The sequence below is a fragment of the Cydia fagiglandana genome, chromosome 6 (assembly GCF_963556715.1).
Source record: "Cydia fagiglandana chromosome 6, ilCydFagi1.1, whole genome shotgun sequence".
Classification (NCBI taxonomy): domain Eukaryota; kingdom Metazoa; phylum Arthropoda; class Insecta; order Lepidoptera; family Tortricidae; genus Cydia; species Cydia fagiglandana.
The window spans coordinates 8,859,122-8,879,740 of NC_085937.1; the positions used below are offsets into that span (position 1 = coordinate 8,859,122).

Here is a 20,619-nt window from a genome sequence, read left to right on the forward strand (position 1 = left end):
TTCCTAAAATGAGCACTGTTAGCTTTTTGTTTTTTGATATATCCTTTCACTCTTGAACCCTGTTAACAAATTATCATAGTAGGATAAAGTCATAGGTATTTTAATGTATGTTAGCTTTATTGTAAAAGTCCGAAATTGTGTGATAAAAGCTGTAATGTTATTAAATTAATGAAATGAAAATATTTATTTTCAGGTAACTATTGGCCCCTAAATAAATACCTTAAAACTAGCATACATAATTATTATAAAATATATCTTAAAACTAAAGACACACAATTATGGCTGAGATACAGGGTCACAACCCCGCAGTGTCAGGGAGCCGGCCGCGGAACCGCCGGAACTTGACACTCTTCGGCCAAAACTCCTCCTTGGTGAAGGTCGCTAGATGTTCAGTTGGAACGCTCAGCACAAAAGAATTAAAATTCACACTGTGTCGAGATTCCAACTTCACGATCCTCAGGATGAATCTGGAGTTGAATCGTATATACTCAACGATTTCCTCGACCTTCGTAAGGAGTGGCTTCTTTCTCCTCTCCACCTTTTTGAAACCATCTCTGTCGCATCCCGACTCTTGTAGAGTCAGCTGTGACCGATCCTTGTGAACAGGTGTGATTATTGAAAGTAATCGTTTGTTGACAGATAGCAACTTCGTGCTGGGCAACGCGCAGGTGCCGTCATACCCGATCGTGTACTGCTCGGACGGATTCTGTGACCTGACGGGGTGGGCGAGGGCACACATCATGCAGAAGGTAGTCATCGTTTAAATCTTGTTAAAATACCTACATGACGTACACATATACACATATATGTACTTATACAAGCTTAGTAAACGGGATGAACAGGTTCGTTAATGCTTCATTAAAAACATAATTGATGCTCCAAGCTTGGGCAGCTTTAAATTTCGCCTAAAGCAGTCGCTTACCGAGCAATCGTTTTATAGCTACGACGAAATTCATTACGTGTAAGGCGCAATAACTACTGTTTACTATATTTTAATGTTCCAAGTAGTATAAACATGCTAAATACATTTTAAAATTGACTATTATTATTATATTCTCAATTAATTAGAACTGTTTGTAATAACTATCATGATGAGTATCATGTATTGTATCAGTAGGTACTACTAATTATTTATTAATGACGTACCTAGATATGAATTGGTTTTATAAGTAAATTATTATGATTATAATTATTATTCCTTCTCGTTAATTTTAAAAATAATGTCTAGGTAAGTAATATAATAACAGCTGTCCTTTGACCACATGCAACCATTTAAAAGTCCACACTCAGCACTTTATTTGGTTTTTTATCAACTACAGTAAATTGACAGATACGTATTCGTATCAAGTCAGCAATTAGTGAGTATCAAAGTGGGCAAATTTATCGTAACGCAAGGTGCGTTACTATAGAAATAAAGGCCGATTTAGACGATGCGAGAACTCGCATGCGAGTTTCATACCATTGCGGGTTTTGATTGGTCGGTTGAATTGGACGTAATCCACAGTCCGTAATGTAACTAAAATCGCATGCGAGTTCACGCGCCGTCTAAATCAGCCCTAAGAATGGGAACCCGATATAATTGGCCAGAACAGCTGTCACCATCTATAAAATTATGACTGTACAATTAATATGTAGGTAAGAAACATTTCTGACACTGCTTGAGAAAATAAAAATGTTAGGCACGTAAAATAATTCTATCGTACCGGTTAAGATTAAACCCCCGACCGGTTAAAAAAACGTTTTAGATTAAATCTTAATCCTTTAATCATATTACCGTGAGCCGGATGAAAGTAAGGTACCTAATCGTAATTTTGGTTCAAGTTAATTAAACCCACAAGTTTTTAGATGAAACTGAACTGCCTTGTTCACTAAAAAATCCTTAGAATTAAGATATAAGTTAAATCCTCTTTTGGATAAGCAGAAGTACCATCGTATGTTAATAATACCGTACGGTCTTCATATCAGTTGCGAAATTTAAACAAACCAGTTCCTTTTCTGTAAAAACTAACTAGGTAATACGCTTTTTAACTTAAATCGGCATCTTGTGAATCGTTACCATGCATACCTATATGCTCATTTTTGTACTCGTCCTACAGCCCAATCGCTTGACGATTTTAAACTCCCTCTCTAGTCTTATATTAGAGCAAAAAAAAAACTTTTGTACATCTTTATACACATACAGATGTAGTGCATAATTAATTTCCATCGTATTTACACGGAAACGTACGAACGTGTCTTGTTATTTCAGTCAGTCTCGGTACAAAAAGTACTGATCGAACGTTTCCGAGAAAATACGACGAAAAACAAAATAATACCGAGTCCGCGCGGATAAAGTCTACATCGTTTTCATATCTCCATGGACGGCTAAGCTTATTATTGTCTTGCAACTCATTTGCATTATGTAAAATATCTGATATGGTTCGTATGATAATGTTATTTGCATTTTAAGGGCTGCGCCTGCAAGTTTCTCCACGGCGCGGACACCCGGGACGAACATCGGCAGGAGATCGACGCGGCACTGGACTCCAAACATGAACTCAAACTCGAACTTATATTTTATAAAAAAAATGGTAAAGTGTTCAGTTCTAGTCACATGTTATTCGGAAACAATAAACTTAATATTCATGATCATACATTTGAATCAGATCACACATTTATTCTAACATGCAGATATACATAAACATGGTGAGCCTGACACCATGGCAAATATTGGTTTTAAATTTAATTTAAGCTATTAATCATCATCTCATCACTGCTGAACATAGGCCTCCCCCTTGGACCTCCATTCGTACCGGTTGGCAGCGACCCGCATCCAGTGTCTTCCGGCGGCCTTAACAAGGTCGTCCGTCCATCTTGTGGGTGGACGTCCTACGCTGCGCTTGCTAGTCCGTGGTCTCCACTCGAACACTTTTCGACCCCATCAGCCATCTTCTCTGCGCGCAATGTGGCGTGCCCATTGCCACTTCAGCTTACTAATCTAAAGCTATTAATACTATACCCTTAATTCAGAATGTTTTCCCTTCATGGTATTTATTGCCCGCATATTATGAATGAGTCAAATCATGGGATTAGTTGTCAAGCGGACCCCAGGCTCCCATGAGCCGTGGCAAAATGCCGGGATAACGCCAGGAAGAAGGAGGATATTATGAATGAATTAATTAGGATTTTCTCCGACATATGTTTAAGAAACCTCATAAAAAGAAACGCTTCTAACCTCAATCGAACCCCAAGTAAATAATATGTATTATTCAAGCGTCCAGAGCAATAAAAATTAGCACACATTCTACTGAAATTTTAATACAAATTGTACCCCTTTTTATTGTTGTTTCGGTGTATACAGTTAGTTTAGTATAATTATACAATGTTAAAGGCATGATGCATGATTACTACCCACTATTAAGTTACTATTTATTTTTATACACACTTTTATTTGTCGACTGAACTTCCCACAAACTCCTCTCCTTTGGGTAGGTATATGTCTATCAGATACTTCTCACTCAATGCCTTTCTAATGAGCATAATCTCAATATGTTTACAATCTAGAGGTTCCTTTGAATATCTTCCTCCGACTGAATCATCAGATCATTTCCAAGTTCCTTGGACAGACTTTTGCTTATTGTTTTTGAATTCGTTGACCATATATCCCTACAATAAACGTAAAATTATTATACCTACTAACTTTACGAATTATCGTACTTAACTACCTACTTTTCCATTGGTATAATGCCTCAAGGGCCTATTTTAGATTTAAGCTAGTAATTACCCATTTAAATTAGAATTCCTACCTACATATAAAGTTTTTTAAATTCTTAAGTTCATTTTATAAATATTTTTCAAATACCGATACCAAAGTAAAACTGGATCACTTTATTATCCGATATACTTCGATTTGCCAGCAATTTCAATAGTCGAGTAATTCTTAGCTTTCTGAAAAAGTAAAAACTAATTGGGTTCCAAGTACATTTCTATTCGCTCCGCAGAAATTGTGCTCCACGTCGTTATGAAAAAGCATTTTATGCCCGTGTTTGAAGAATTTCATATTCACGAATTCATTCAACACTCCTTTACTTATTGCCTACGCGCCATATTCGCGTAATGCTCACTCAATCTCGGCTTTCGCCGTTGCTTGTTTACATTCTAAACATAAAATTCCTCATAAATATAAGAGCTCGCAACTAGGGATTGCAATCCGGTCCGGCGGATCCGGTAATCCGGCCGGATCCGGCACATTTTTCATGATACCGGATCCGGCAAAATTCACCGGATCCGGTCCCGGATCCGGTAAAGTGAAATAAAGCGCTAAAATATAAAATAACAGCTTAAAACACTGCTAAAATTTAAAAGTTCTCGCCAGTATTCGAATTTTCTCGCTCGCAAACAGCAACACAACAACTTGTTTGTTAGTTGACGCCAGTCTTCTAGCCGACGAAATATGTGTCGTGAGATTTCCGTGCACCGTAAGTACTGGATTGGTTTATATTCAATTTATTGTGTTGTTACATTGTAATTTAATGTACATGTTCTTTCGTTTTATTTTGTACAAACCATTTTAGCCCACTTATAATAAGTGTTACCTGCATTTAAAATATAATGAATAAATATTTATAAAATTAAATAGACAAATATATGTTGACTTTTGACGACCGGTCTGACCTAGCCAGTGGGTAGTGATCCTGCCTGTGGACCCGCGATCCTGGGTTTTCGAATCCCGGTAAGGACAATTATTTGTGTGATGAGCACAGATATTTGTTCCTGAGTCATGGTTGCTTTCTATGTATTTAATTTTAAGTATTTGTATATTATATATCGTTGTCTGAGTACCAACAACACAAGCTTTCTTGAGCTTACCGTGGGGCTTAGTCAATTTTTGTAAAAATGTCCTATAATATTTATTTAATATTATTATTTATATGTTATTTTGTCTGTCTTTCCATATCTCGGGACCATGGGGTCCCGGACCTTTGGGAGGCGTGCATGGGGCCGAAGCCAACAGCGCAGAGGCCCTTTAAGACAATTTAATCTAAAGGCAAGGGATACACGTGGCGTGGTTATTTTGTTATTATTATGCTACTAAATGTACTTGTATAGGTATACACGTTTATTGATTTTGTTTGCTAAAACTAAAATGGTTGAATTGAGAGCACCTTTTTGTTGGAAATGTGGGTTGGGCTATAGATATTTTAAGAGAAAAAGAGGATTTTATTTGTGGTTAAGTAATGAAAACGTTGATTTTTGAAATTTACAACAGCCATCATCGAATTAAACCGTTGTGAGACATACTAACATTGAATAATTTACGGTTTAGACTCACTTGTTTTTAGTCACTCGCGCGACATGTTTCGGAGAGCCTATGTCTCCTGTTAAGACACCCGTTTTATTAATCCATTAAAAAATATCCTTAACTTCGCATATAACGCTAAAAACATGATAAAATACGTGACTTGATGAATTTTTTATCCGCAATACCAATCCGGCCGGATCCGGCCGGATCCGCCGGATTGAGGCCAAAATCCGGCCGGATCCGGCCGGATTCAAAACCAGTCCGGTTTGCAATCCCTACTCGCAACCCCGTTACGAGTATATTGATTCATATCAATTAAAAAGCACGTATCACGAGTCAGGGCTACTTTCGATTTCCACTTCAAAAGGCACTGGATGTTTGATTGGGGGTCGAATGGGGAAAGCAATTTATAAAATTACGAACCTCTCCCTTTGACGTCGTCAGTTTCATTACATTTTTAACGAGGGCAATAAAAAATCCCTTAACGAGTGTCAGAAATAAATTTAGGCTTGTGAAAAACTAAACCAGCCTGGATACTTGCAGTAATAGCTATGTTGAGCTGTGTTGTCCACGCCACAAGCGTAAACAAAAACCAATAAGGGGTTTACGATTCCATTCGACAAAATTAAATTTTACAAGCTGGTGCTTCGATGCTGCGTACAACTAGGAAACTGTTTGCTATCGCCACTTTTAATGACTGTAAGAAAGCTAGCATAGTTATCTAACTATAGATACCTAATATACAAATCTACGAGTACTACTTAACTACTCCGCAAATGTGTCCGTAATAGATTAAATATTGAGCTAGCTATATATACGGTTGTTTAGTGTGACTGTGACCTACGTCAGATACTCGCATGCATACTTAATGCAAAGGCACGCCTTTTAGCTTTTGAATTTCAATTAAATCGTACCGAAATGAACATTTATTTATATTCACAGGTTCTCCCTTTTGGTGTTTGCTCGACATTGTTCCAATTAAGAATGAAAAACGTGAAGTGGTTTTATTCCTCGCCTCGTTCAAGGACATCACTAACACAAAGATGGCCGCTATGACCACTAATGAGGAGTTCGACAGCGGTAAGTATCCTCGACATTTTACTTGAGATCATTCTAAAGAAACTGCAAGCTACAAAGATTTACGCGTGAAACCATTTCTTTGTTCTCGTTATTGTAAGGCGTTTTTGTGAATATAATATAATACATATCGCTGAGTACAATGGTTGACGATGTCGTTTGTGTATTTGCGATGATAACCTTTGCTGGGCACGTGTTCTAGTGCGGTTAATAGCGTTAGCTTGAGGTCCCTCATAGACTCCCGTTGGCCGTAGCGAGTTGAGCATCACCGCACGGTAAAGTTCGATTTGGAGTGTTGGTAGTCATAGAACTTGTTTGTAGTTAGAGTAGTGAAGCACACGTCGACACAACACTAGCCTTTTTAATTAATAAAGCTCACGTTACTTCTACCGATTAAGTACCTATATCTTAGAGCCAATATACCGATTTATACCGACTACCTACTACTACTTGTAATACGAACAATTAAACAAAAGTATACTAATTCAATCTCAAGATGAAGTAACTGTCATTTTATCTACTTACATTGTAAATTCTAGTATCGACGTATGTTATTTACGTTAATGTTCACTTTAAAATCTCTTTTGACAACTTTTAAGTAGGTCTGGCTCAGTGAATTTTGATTGTATAGACACACTTTACACATAAATATTGTTGTATATGTAAGTTGGTTCGTGCTTTGTTTAAAACCACCCTGTCTTTCTATTCTATGACGTACCTATTTTATAATCTTTTTCAAACTTTAAATATTTAAGTTATGTATGTCGCCAGTATTATGCAAAAAGCGCGTTCATTGTTTTGCAGTTTTAAGCGCATTTTAATAGCTTTATTGACTTTTTGTTCAGCGTTTTAATATCTCTATACCTACCATAATAAATTTTGTCGATTATTAACATTTACTCTCTAGATGTTAAAGGGTCAAACAGATCACTGTGTTACGTTCTTTCCTGTAGACATACACAAAGTTAAGGGCTATAAAGATTAATTTTCTTATTTAACCCTTATCCACGTAAAAAGGTCCTCCTTTTATTTTCAGAACTATGATAAAATCATTACTTACATGCCCACAAGCTGTTAACTATTGCCCACAGGAGAGAAAAATGTACAGTTCGCGCGAACACGCTAGTTTTCTCTCCTGTGGGCAATAGTTAACAGCTTGTGGGCATGTAAGTAATGATTTTATCATAGTTCTGAAAATAAAAGGAGGACCTTTTTACGTGGATAAGGGTTAAATAAGAAAATTAATCTTTATAGCCCTTAACTTTGTGTATGTCTACAGGAAAGAACGTAACACAGTGATCTGTTTGACCCTAAAGTATAATGTCGGCCCATTTACATTTACAGTCGCGACCTAACATTTCTGACATTATTTTTTAACATTGGAAAACTCAAATTTTGTAGCCGATTTTACCTAAGATACATTATAAACATTATACCAACCAAGTATCTTGTTTTTGTAAAAATAACTGAATTGATGATCGTTTTTATATAGTTAATCGCGTAACACGTGTAACTTAATAAAAATGATATCATTTATGATCATTTTATGATCCTATTGCATGTGACACATCTAAGTATGTTCTCTGCAAATTTCAATAATGTACCTAATTGTAGTTATAATAAGCTGCAACTTCGCATGAAAACTCGTGTGCACTATCTAATCTTTCGGCATGTTAGTTATTTGTGCACACATTTACACACACATTATTTAGAAACTTTTATGACGACACAAATCATTTAATAATTGTAGCAAGTAGTTATTCACAAAGTCAGTTTCATATGCGTTAATTATATTGTTTGTGAATTATTTCCAATCATCGCCTTCATCAGCTTCGCTGGCGACATTTCGCATTGCAGGGTTTTCGCAATAAATATCTAGAAAGAAAATTCCACTCAATAGAACCGCACGGTACAATATCTTATTTATTGCCAGAGCTAAACATTTTGATTTATCTTCAGGGTACTCTGGTATCAACATGAATTTAATAAAATAGAGTTATCTTGTAAGCGAGTGAGTCTTTGCGAGTTCTCTTTCTAGAATCAAACTAAAATAGATTTAAAGAAAACCCTGGATGGCGTAAAATGTAAAATGAGACATGGTTATATAGTCAAAAGATTTCGTTTGCGATGCTCGAGTGATATCAAGATGGTAACAGGGTGGTTTATGCGTACAGGAGCCGCGGTGCGGCCTTCGGCTGGCGTGGTCACTCTAGCGTTATCCCCATTTGTACCCGCAGCGGCACTCTTGGGCGCCCGGTTCCGCGCTGAATCTAGTTGCCTACTTCCAGACCCGAATGGCAATTTGGACCCAGAAGCGCCGTCGCCTGCCAACATGGGCAGACGGCGATCTAGAGCGGTACTTTATCAGCTTTCAGGACATTATAAACCGGAAAAAACGAAGAGCAAAATTAAACTAAACAATGTTAGTAAGGTAACTTTGAAGTACCTATCTGTTACATTACACCGCCGTACTCCGGTTTGTTTCATGAGCACACAATGGAAGTCTACTTATCCTTTCAGAACCTGCTTCACTCATCCGACCCGCCGCTGCCTGAATACAAAACGTCCGCTATCAAAAAATCAAAATTTATAATATCACATTATGGCGTATTCAAAACATTTTGGGACTGGTTGATACTTATAGCCACGTTCTACGTTGCGGTCGTGGTACCGTACAACGCCAGCTTCGTTGATGAAGGTCATCCCAGGATCAGCGTCACTTCTGACGTTGTGGTTGAAGCTTTATTTATTGTCGGTATGAGTATTTCTTTGCAACCTAATCTTCCTTGAAACTTTTACAAGCCCTTTAAAATGTTATGTTCACATTTCAGATATACTACTTAACTTCCGAACAACTTTTGTAAGCAAAAAAGGAGAGGTGGTGTCGGATTCTAAGGCAATAGCTTTTAATTATTTAAGGTCGTGGTTCGTGGTGGATCTGCTGGCCGCGCTTCCCTTTGACCTACTTTACGCGTCCGACGTATACAGCGGCGCGGTAAGCTGAGTCGCCAAGCCGACTAATTAATTTAAACCTTGTTATTTAAATGAATTATCGCTTAAACTAAGAACTCCACCGAGTCGTTTCTCGCCTTGTCGACTCGGTCACGTTTGCGAATGACAATGTAACTTGATTTAAAACGTTTGTAAGCGTAAGTAGGGCAAACACTGCAGTTAACTATGTTGCAGGAATCTACTCACGGGAACGTGCATTTAGTGAAGCTCACGAGGTTGTTACGCTTAGCGAGGCTGCTGCAGAAGATGGACCGATACTCGCAATACTCGGCCCTCATTTTAACACTTTTGATGTTGTCATTCTCGCTCGTCGCTCACTGGCTCGCTTGTATCTGGTTCATTATCGCTGAAAAGGAAATTGAAAATCACAGAAACGAGAGCTGGGATCTAGGTATGTATTGCCCCAGTATGTATGTTCGCGCTTGGCACAAACGAAACCAACTAGAAATATTTGTGATCGGGTCGGTATCGCCAGGGACTGATTAATCGTTTTAAAAGGGAATGGATTGTTTGTACTCATAAGAACACATCGCTTGTTAAACGTTTCAAACCTACTGTAGATAAATATAACGATATTTGATCGATGTTCAGTCAGAAAGGTACCTATATCACATAACTTGAGCAAAACAAGCGTATATAAATTAAATCAAATACAAAGTTGTTGCCGTAAATTAATACACAAAATGCGTTGGCGTCCCAATGAATAAGGGGCAAGTGTAAAGTATATTACAAGAAGTAAACTCTGAAATTTGAGCTTAATGCTAATGTTATAACTCTTAATTAACTTCGTGTAATGTAGCGTGAACTCGCGCGATTCTACCATCATTACCTCGGTTTTTGTAACAAAATATCGTTTAATTACGCCTTCGTAATACCCACGTAAATCAATTTACTTGGTACTTTCCCTTCACACTTTTGACTTTGATTAGATTTTATTACTTAATGATGTGGGTTTAATAAACGGTAAATTGTAAAGGTTAGCCTTGCCCCAAAACATAATTAAATATCTAATAAATTTGCATCAGCTATTTTTAATATTTAGCACTTAAGTAGCAAGACTTCTATTTAGTAAGACTCTAAAATTAAATGCTCCGTATGTCAGGTATTGCACATTTTTCGAAGTGAAATGGAACAAACAGCTCATTATAAGCATACTCAGACATAACATTTAACTGCATGTTATTCTTCCTTCCTTCCCAAACAGTATAGGTACTTAATATTTACGAAAACCATAAATACTCATGTTGATTTTAAACAGGTTAATTTTCGATTAACCCAAAGCGCGAATGTAGGTACGTGTAGGTTATTTTAATGCGTGTAATCGATTTCTCGGTTCGTATACAGGGTGGATAAACAATTTGGCGGAGCGGCTGAAAGTGCCGGTGCCTGAGATATCACACAGTGAGAGCTACGTCACCGCGCTGTACTTCACTTGCTCTTCTCTCACCAGCGTTGGCTTTGGAAACGTCTCCGCTAACACTTTACCCGAGAAAGTATTTAGCATTCTTACTATGCTCATAGGAGGTAAGCTTTTACTATTGTACCATATGAATAGTAAAATAAGTTATAAGTCAATCCATAAACAGTCTGACAAAAAAGAGTAGAAATTAAAAAGTGGAAATACTGTAATGTCGTCTCTTGTAAATCAATCTAAGAAAACGGGACGACACTGCAGTACCTAATGCTACTTTTTAATTTCTACTCTTTTGTCAGACTATAAGTAGGAAGGTAGGTACGTATTTTTATACAGACTAAATTGAATATAATTCATTGATATAGACTGAAAATATGAATCACTTAACGAACCTGTACAGTGACCCAATAATCATGGATAATTTTATGCTCTCATTGTACGGTCTAATATTTCTCCACCCTGTAGCCCTCATGCACGCCGTTGTGTTCGGTAATGTAACCGCCATTATTCAAAGAATGTACTCGCGCCGGTCCATGTATCAGAGCAAGTGGCGCGACTTGAAGGATTTCCTCACCATCAATCAAGTCCCCAAGGAACTCAAGCAACGCATGCAAGACTACTTCCAAACCATGTGGTCGCTCAACCACGGGATTGATATTCACGAGGTAAGTCAACACAACACACCAACCAGTTTAATCTACCATAATTATCTCAAAGGACGAACTTTAATGTTTATTAAATGGATCTCAGACGTCTTCTAAAAGGATTACAAGATTTTTCTCTACCCGAGAATTTTCTTTTTTCCTCGGCAAATCTTAAGCATGTTTGAGAGATGGATGTAAATTTAATGCCACTGTCCAGTCGCTTTGAAGTCGTAAACGAAGTGAATAAAATTCGCATAAAACTCGTTATAGTATTTATTTTATTTTTCAGACTCTAAAGGAATTCCCCGAAGAACTGAGAGGCGATGTTTCATTACATTTGCACCGGGAAATCCTATCGCTTCCAATTTTCGAGTCGGCGTCCCAAGGATGCTTAAAGCTACTATCGTTGCACATTCGCAACAACTTTTGCGCTCCTGGCGAGTACCTCGTCCATAAAGGCGATGCGCTCACATACATTTATTACATTTGCAACGGTTCAATGGAAGTAATGCAAAACGATATGGTCGTCGCTATTCTAGGCAAGTATGAATTAATTCAACGGCTCTGCTTGTTTTTTTTGTGTCCGAATTTTCACGCGTTTATTTATTCGATAAACAGGCAAAGGAGACTTGGTGGGGTGTGATATGAATGCTCATTTACATGCATACAATATGGGACAGTCACAAAATAACAACCAAGACTCGGTCATCGTGAAATCTAGTAGCGACGTTAAGGTATGAATAACTATATTATACTTTCAAAATGATGGTCTTAAATGTGAATTTCTAGCATTATTTTACTGGACTATGTCTTATTTCAGGCTCTCACATATTGTGATTTAAAGTGTATAGCTATGAATGGTTTAGCAGAAGTCCTTCGACTCTATCCAGAATACCAGCAAGAGTTTATTCAGGATATCCAGCACGATCTCACTTATAACCTACGAGAAGGCTACGAAGCAGAGCAAGAATCAGACGGCAATGGCCACCCCTCCCTAACGCTGCCTTCCATATCAGAAGATGATGAAAATATAGCAGAGGAAGGTCTTTCCCCTAAAATGAAACCACCGCCTTCTAGCATCACTAATAGTCCTCGCCATCTTAAATTCAGGTAATCATTGAAACTAATAAACTCATCTAAAAACTCGAAGTACGTCAACACTTTCAGACGTTCATTAAACTAGTAACTCCACTAACTCCGGAGAAATTCGCTGCGTTGCTTCAGTGACTTCCAATGAAATACCTAGTTGTAAACACTAACACGAACTAATTTTGTACAAGCAATTTCAAATTCACGATTCCATTATTTGTTATCGACAGACTACTAACAAGCTCTGCATGATATCGAAACGTAACCGTTATCTAGAATGATCAAAGCTGTACAAACCGTTAAATCTAGTTAATTAATGTGGTTTGCTTATTCCAGACAAAGGTAGATAGGTAGATACATGCCAAACATTATGACCGATTATAGTATATTGTATTAAGTAGAACATGATTTCCTCAGTAATCTCAGTATACCTTATACAGAATGCATTTTGAATAAGTCATTAAGGACAGCTATCTTAGACCTTCGTTAGCTTCTTAAATTAAAACGACTGGCATTGGCATCATAATATTTTTTTATATTTTAATTGTAGGTAAATAGGTAATACACGCTTTTTAAACATAGTTTTTATCACCCCTAACTTTAGTCTCTACGGCTTTCAGTACGGCACCTGCATAGATGGTCGCTATAAGTGTTTTGTTTACACCGTTTTCGCATAAATTATTTTTACATATTCCAGACCAGACGGACAGCGATTAACGCACAGGGAATTACGGGAGAGAATAGAAAGACAGCGTTCGGTTGCAACGCCTAAAATTACGAAAGCCGATTCATTGGAGGGATTAAATTTAGAAGTGTACAACACGCGGTCTTCTGTAGATAGACTCGACACGCAGGTATCGAGCTTGCATCATGACGTGGCTGCGCTCAGTATGGAGGTAAGTCAAACAATGATGTCATACGCCATTAACTTTATGTTGACCTATTTTATGATAAGCGACGAGACAAGGAATCAGTATTAGATAAGGGTACCTATCATTTGATAACATAAGCAAATAGCTTTGTTTTCGTTATATTTTATCAGTGAATATAAATGTTTTGCTCGATGGATCACGGCTTCAATCTATCATTACTGTCAATAGGCACATTCTCTGACTATCTTCTATCAGATTCATACAAAGGTAGTATTTCACAAAATAGTTTGCACAAACCCTAACAAATCCAACCAGATTTTATTATTTTTCATTGATACATATTTACCGTTCTTTAAAAAGACGCATTTATAAACTTAGGCAATTTTTTTTTCTATGTTGTATTGTATCATTTGTGTGAGTCAATCGATCCTCGCTAGAAATACGGGCGGCCGGTTGCTCTTTCTCGGATAGAAGCGGATATGTGATGTGTCTAGTAGGTGTATATTACAAATTTGGCAATTAGCATATGATGTCAAAATCGTTTTCAGTTTATTCAATTTATTTCCCTTGTGATATGTAATAGGTACGGCATGCAATACAAGCATTGCAGGAGATGACGGCAGCGCCGCCGGCCGGCTGGCACTCGGCGCATTCGAATCCCAACCTGCAGTGGAATACTCCTCCCAATCAACTCGCGCGCAGCTGTAGCCATCCACCTGACGTCTTCTGCTGGGATCAGGTATATTATATGGCACATTATTTAAATAAAACCAAAACAAAATTAAGGACCAGGATATGTATGTGGTGCAAAATACCATAAATGAGCATTTCTCAAATAGTTTGTACATTTCGATCGCATCTTAGATTTCTATAAAAATTGGTATGCTGGTAAAGTACATGAAGCTGAACAACTTCCACTATATTCCCCAAAATGTCCCAGAAAGTTTGTATGAAACATTCCTTTTTTGTTACCAGATTTCCTTACACATTTGGTAACAAATAACAGTTTCTTTAAATATTATTATTTAATTTTTGAAGCCTGGGCAAAATATATAGATGTTAGTTGAGGTATGGAGAGTGATAATAGAATTACTTTCCACAGCAAGAGCGACCGAGCACACCTGACCGTTTGAAAGTACACCGACACACGCAAACGGAACCCTTCCTTCATTCCATTACACAATACATCCTTGAGCATCCTGCCACGGTGATGCTCTTGCTTGGCCTCGAACCGGTGACGACACTAGCACCGGCACCTTCCGCGGACTACTATGACCCTCGGAGTCGCAGACCCAGCACGCTGGAACAAATCGTAGAATCAGAGAACGGCAGCCAAACCCCCTCAAGTACAGCAAGCGAAAAATTCGAACTCAACAGAAGCCTCAGCGAAAGCGTCAAAGACATTGATATACAGCCTGAAGTGAAAAAACTGGAGCGACAAGACGCAAAAATAAGTAATATGAAAAGGAATAGGTATTCTGCAAGTGACCTGAGCGAGGAGACGGAGCGGCTGCTCTCGACCTCTCTTCCCAGCACTCGCAGCCTTAAGTTTAATATTAACAGTTAAGTTTACTGAAGACAATTCCATTTCCGCGATGTCGTGTTTAATATTGTGCTCATTAGTCTTTAGAACTTTGATGTAAATTATTTACCAAGTAGATTTAATCAATCGCGATTAAATTAACCTTGGGTCAATGTGATGATGTTTCGATACTTACAATTAAATGTAGTTAGGCCTCGAAGAGACTCTATTAGATTGTAGAAGATAACTACATTACTTATTTATATCAGTTTAATTTTAAGCCCAATGATGTCTTTGTTCAACAAAGTCTAAAAATACTGATGGAACCTCGTTCATGTTTACAATACGATTGTGTACATATCAATATCTTGATTGTTTAACTTACTATTATTAACAGAATGTGAGTTATATTGGTAAAATCTCTAGTCACTTGTACTTATTAGATTTAAGAGATTACGTGAGAGGTATGTTGAGTTTATGACAGTATTACCTACTCGTAACTATTCTAAGATTTGAGTCCCTACTGTTTTTATTTTAAGTTAAGTTGTAATGCAATCAATTAAAGTTAAATAAGTATACATTTTTTTATTAGGGACCCTTGTATACTGAAACGTATTTTGATCAAAGCAAGAAAAAGCATATCTATAGCTAAATTGTTGTATACATATGGACCCGTACCGCTTTGCGCGTACCTATAATAAATATTATCTAGACAATACATAATCTGTAGATACGTACCTATTACCACAACTGTCTTCGCGTCGAGGTATTTAGGTGTACGACTTTAAATATTTTTAGGTAGATTATAAACTTAATTACACGTTTTTGAATTTGATCTCTGTATTTCAAAACTATACTATTTCAATAACTGGACGTGTATAAATAGTAATTTCTATGTGGTCTTCCTGTAAATGTATAAATTGATATTTTTATGAAAAAGTCGAAATTGTACTTTCTAAAGTGTATTTCATGTGAGTATTGCCAAATAAGGAAAATATGCAATTAAACAACGTGCCAATGTTAAAAGCGAAATTTTATCAGTTATAGGTATTATATGTAATCACTAAAATGTAAAATTGAAGTATTACAAAAAACGTTTCATAATTAGTTAGTGAGTTAAGTATTTAAAAGCCCGTCTACTAACGAGATGAGCCCGTAGATTGGATTAAAAAAGTTTGTTTTGTCAATATAATATAGAGTCGAAATTTGTTAATTATCGAAATTAGTCCTCAGTTTCAGTTCAAAAGCATTGGAGAGTGAGGACTGAGGACATTCGATCTACAGTCTATGGATTATATAAACTTTTGCATCAAAGAAACGTTACATTCGAAAGGACTTTTCAATTTTTACTTTCCGCCACGAGCACCTAATAGTATTAAACTTATCAGAAGAGACACTACATAATATCAGCTCAGCATAGTTAATCATGTTTCCAAATTGTATCAAAGCATATCAAGTCTTCAAATTCGCGCTAAATCATTCTAGGATTTACTTCAAATGTTAAAGGACAAATTAATCCATCAAATTGTGAGGACAATGGTCTTTAGTCTGCGTCGGCACTGACTGTTTCAATAGTACCTAATGCGATTTGGGTCAAAGTTATATAATATTAAGGTCAATAAAACGACAATGGAGTAACAACATTGGTTGTTAAAATTAAAAATCAATAAACGTTTCGTTGCCCACATGGTATTTAATTAAAACTTTAGCCCAGTTATGAAGCTATGTGGACTGCGAGTATGTGGTTTTACGTCTAATGTCTTACGCCCCCTGTTCGGTTCACGTAGCCTTTGTATAGACAAAATGGTGCCGTGACTAACTCTAGTTTCTAAGCAACCACTTACACGGTTCCTTTTAAGTACTCGACCCTGTTGCCTCAGGTGAATCACCCATAAACATGTAAATTGCTGTATTTAAGATCAAAGGATATAAGGTAAGGTGGCTTGATGCCCACGTCCCGGGTAGCGGTAACATAACATTAACAAATACCTATAGCATTTACGCATGGTTTTCTGTGCTCAAAAGTATCTATTTTTTTTTTATTAGAAAAGGCAAACATTTGACCACAATCTCGCCTGATGGTAAGTGCCGATGCAGTCTAGAATAGAACATGCTTACCTAAAAGATGTCTACTCTCGATTTAAAAAGATCCAAGTTATAGTGGACTGGGAATAGATTTGCAGGAAGTGAATTCCACTTCTTAGCCGTTCGCATGATAAAGCTGGATGCATAGCGTTTAGTACGAATCAGTGGCAGAGTAACGACGTGAGCGTGAAACGCAAGTCCGCGTCTAGTCCCACGCTAGCAGAACGGAGATGGGGGATTAGATAATATAATCCCATCGCACACTCCCCGAAATTTATCCTGTAGAATACCGATAAACAAGCTAACTTTCAACGGTGTTCAAGGCTGAAGTCCTTTAAAACATACACTTTAAAATTAAAATAAAAAACAGTATGTGCCTACATGACCTATAAAACTGCATTTGCTGTTGTGTGCAGTCTGATCTCAACTGAAAACAAAAAACATTGTACAGAATAAATCGTGCGCGAATCGAAAATTAATGCACCTGGACACGTGCAACGTAATAAAATGAACCTATCTGCTCGCTCGCCTCGGGCATTTGCCGATTTGATTTGAATATGTAGCAATCCGCTAGAATGCTTGTACACTTTACAATTAATTCCAGTCGATTTCATGAAATTATTCGCCCTTTTACACTGTGTCCATTGCCGATTCATCGTATCTGTTGTTTGTAGCGATGCTACGTATTTGCCTAGGATAAATACATGTTTTTCCATACAAGATAACCGGTACAACATGACTGTCGCATTTCCAACAAAATAACATACACCAGAGTATGACACTTAGGTAAAACTATAATGTACCTTCTCAGCTGTAGGTTGTTTAGCATATCCTGCCTCCTGGTTAGCTGGTTTCGAGGAAACAAGTCTAAAGAGTATGCCACTTGAACGGAACTTGTCACCCAAATTGCGCGGAGATTGTTGAACCAAACCTGGCTTCATGCATATCAAAATGATCCCCCTGGTCTACCCCAACTGCTCAAATAGGTCACTTCCTAATTTAATTAGTATTTTAGAATCATTTTCGGAATTTTTATGAAACATAAATAGTGAATATGAAGGTGTGAAAAGGTTGAAATTTTGACAGGAGAACTGTCAGAGAGTAGACTATGCGTTTAGTTACCGCATCGGAAAGAAGGTATTCTGAATGAAACAAGGTAGGAAACGTACGATAGAAATATAATTATTAGTAATTATTATTAACCACTTAAAATATTACAAGTATTAATGAGCATTGATATTTTTTCGAGAGTCATATGATTTGGAAAAGGTTTAAGTTGGTTTGACGTTTGATGCGTCGATATGGATCGAAACGGAGGGCTGTGGATTTTGGCTAGAATGGACAATGGATGGAGGGTTGGTACTGGGGCACGCTAGCATTTATACAGTTCCTAATTGAATATCGAAATAAACCGCCTCGCCCCCTTCCGCCGCCTGCCCTGGCCGGTGGAAGATTGGGATATATGTAAAGTGCGCCGTGTGTGTATGTGTTGTGCGCGAAAAGGGCGTAGCCCACCGAGTGCTTTCCGTGCCGCCGGCGAGAGCAAGCATGGCCGACGGTCGCGTTGCTCCGAGCGCCGTTGCGCGCTCCCTGATGTGCTGAGCGTCGTGGGGACGCGGGTTTTCACCGTAGGGCGCAGTTTCCAAGGCCTGTGGACTGCGTGCCGCCTGGCGATCCCGAGGTGCTTCACACAGGCCTCCCCTTCACTTGCGCGGCCTGTCGACTCCGAGGCGCGACACGTTGGCGCCACCATCAAGCCGTAAGGCACGGCCTTGACCCGCGAGCCGTGTGTCGGTCAGCCTTGCCGCGGTCCGACGACCCCAAGGTCTCATCGCGCGGGTCCTTCTTGTGGAACTCCTGAGCGCCGCGGGTTGTTCTCGCCCGGGCTTGCCAAAGCCGGGGCTTGAGGAACGCCCGTCGCCCACCGTCAGCGATCCGCCTGCTGCGTTAAATACCAGCGGGCCTGTGGATGATAGCTACGTTCGGTACCCGTGAGTGCACTAGACTTTTATCCCAGGTTTTGGCCAAGACTCCGCGTCTCGTTCATCTCGCGATCGTAGATTAAGGTTTACTATAGTGTCACCCCATAACCGCTGACAGTTTAGAGAAACCGATTGTATTCTGAGCAGCGCCCGCCCTGAAGCGGAGTGCATTGTAGTAGTTAGCGAATTGTATTAAATTGCATGTCGTATATTTGGTTTTATCTTTTCAACATCCTATCAAGTTCCCATTAACCAGGTTAGAGCAACAAGAGGACCCTTGCACTCCAATAGTCCAATGTTTCACTGCGGATCTTATCCGAGGCACTATTTCCATTAATCATTTAGACATCTTGAAAACCTTATTATTTCTTATACAACAACATCATTTTTTATATACGACAATGGCGCCCGAAAAAAAGTTTTAAATATCAACCTGGTTGCTGTGAGCTTGGGAGAGCGATAAGATAGATGTATAAAATTAGTATCAGTTAAAAAAAAAAAGAATTAAATGCAATTATTGGTCTTAAAAAAATACAATACCATTTAATTTGTAACTTTACTTGTGACAGAGTAGCAAATTTATTATTTATTGTAATTATTATTAGGCTACACTATGAATAGTTAGCATAGCGCTTAGCCACAAATTATTTTTTCTACCACGCTCCAGTCGAGAGCATAGTGGTAGTTTACTTCAATACTTCATATATCTACCGAAGTGTTATTAGCTTATAATACTTAGGTGCACACCCTGACACAAGTAAAGCAGCAATCTTACCGACATGTCGGAGGAGGAAGGGGACGAATTCCATGACACAGGTGAGAGGGAAGTCAAACCCCCCACCACTACTCGTGAATTAACAGGATTCAATCCTTCGTATGTCAATACACGACCGCGGGGTGCTGCTGCAGACGCCCACCCACCCGGCCCATCCACGCCAAAACCACTAGAGTCTATTTTACCATATTTGGGGGCTCCGGGTCTTGTCCGTCAAACCAACTCAACCTTAACAGGGGCAGTCACTACAACCCCTACGACGGGGACTACAGGCAGTACAGAACGCATCGTGCATGTATTGCGCGAGGACCATTTGCGGTCGTGGAATTTGAAATTTTCAGGTGACTCAGATGTCACCGACTTCTTCCTTAGGATTGATGACTACAGACGTAGCCGAGACACTCCGGAGCACAAAGTGCTTAAATGTTTTGCAGATTTACTAAGCGGTAAAGCCTTAGATTACTATAGGCACATACGCGACGGAGTCTCCTCGTTGTCGGAATTGCAAGATCTTTTCAGATCGTTTTTTACATCAATAGACAATGATTATACTTTAGAAAAAACTATTCGAGAACACCGACAATCACCAGGCCAGTCATTACATTTTTACATATTGGAAATGCAAACTATGAATGCGCGGCTCACAACAAAATTATCAGAAACAACCTTACTGCAGATAATTAAACATAACATTTTGCCATCATATGGACACCTGTTGGCTGTCGACGACTCGAATAGCATCCAAAATCTTATTGCTATAGGCAAACGTTTTGAAGCTTATTCAGGCTTACCTGGGTCTACAAATAATTCCAAAACAACAAAACAAATAAAACAAATTAACGAAATTAAAACTTATAATCAGAGAA

At 38.3% G+C, this 20,619-nt stretch overlaps 1 protein-coding gene across 1 annotated transcript in view; it reads left to right on the forward strand.

Moving 5' to 3' along the window:
• The window catches only part of LOC134665106 (potassium voltage-gated channel subfamily H member 8), a 41,475-nt gene extending 25,370 nt beyond the window's left edge, over nt 1-16,105 (forward strand). Inside the window, exons 3-17 of the mRNA XM_063521929.1 lie at nt 640-749; nt 2,450-2,570; nt 6,224-6,361; nt 8,533-8,780; nt 8,879-9,113; nt 9,190-9,353; nt 9,545-9,761; nt 10,715-10,894; nt 11,250-11,449; nt 11,718-11,967; nt 12,047-12,162; nt 12,249-12,538; nt 13,215-13,413; nt 13,973-14,128; nt 14,492-16,105. Coding sequence (XP_063377999.1) covers nt 640-749; nt 2,450-2,570; nt 6,224-6,361; nt 8,533-8,780; nt 8,879-9,113; nt 9,190-9,353; nt 9,545-9,761; nt 10,715-10,894; nt 11,250-11,449; nt 11,718-11,967; nt 12,047-12,162; nt 12,249-12,538; nt 13,215-13,413; nt 13,973-14,128; nt 14,492-14,956 — 3,089 coding nt within the window. The 3' untranslated portion in view covers nt 14,957-16,105. The remainder of the gene's footprint in view (nt 1-639; nt 750-2,449; nt 2,571-6,223; nt 6,362-8,532; nt 8,781-8,878; nt 9,114-9,189; nt 9,354-9,544; nt 9,762-10,714; nt 10,895-11,249; nt 11,450-11,717; nt 11,968-12,046; nt 12,163-12,248; nt 12,539-13,214; nt 13,414-13,972; nt 14,129-14,491) is intronic.
• The last annotated feature ends 4,514 nt before the right edge of the window (nt 16,106-20,619 follow it).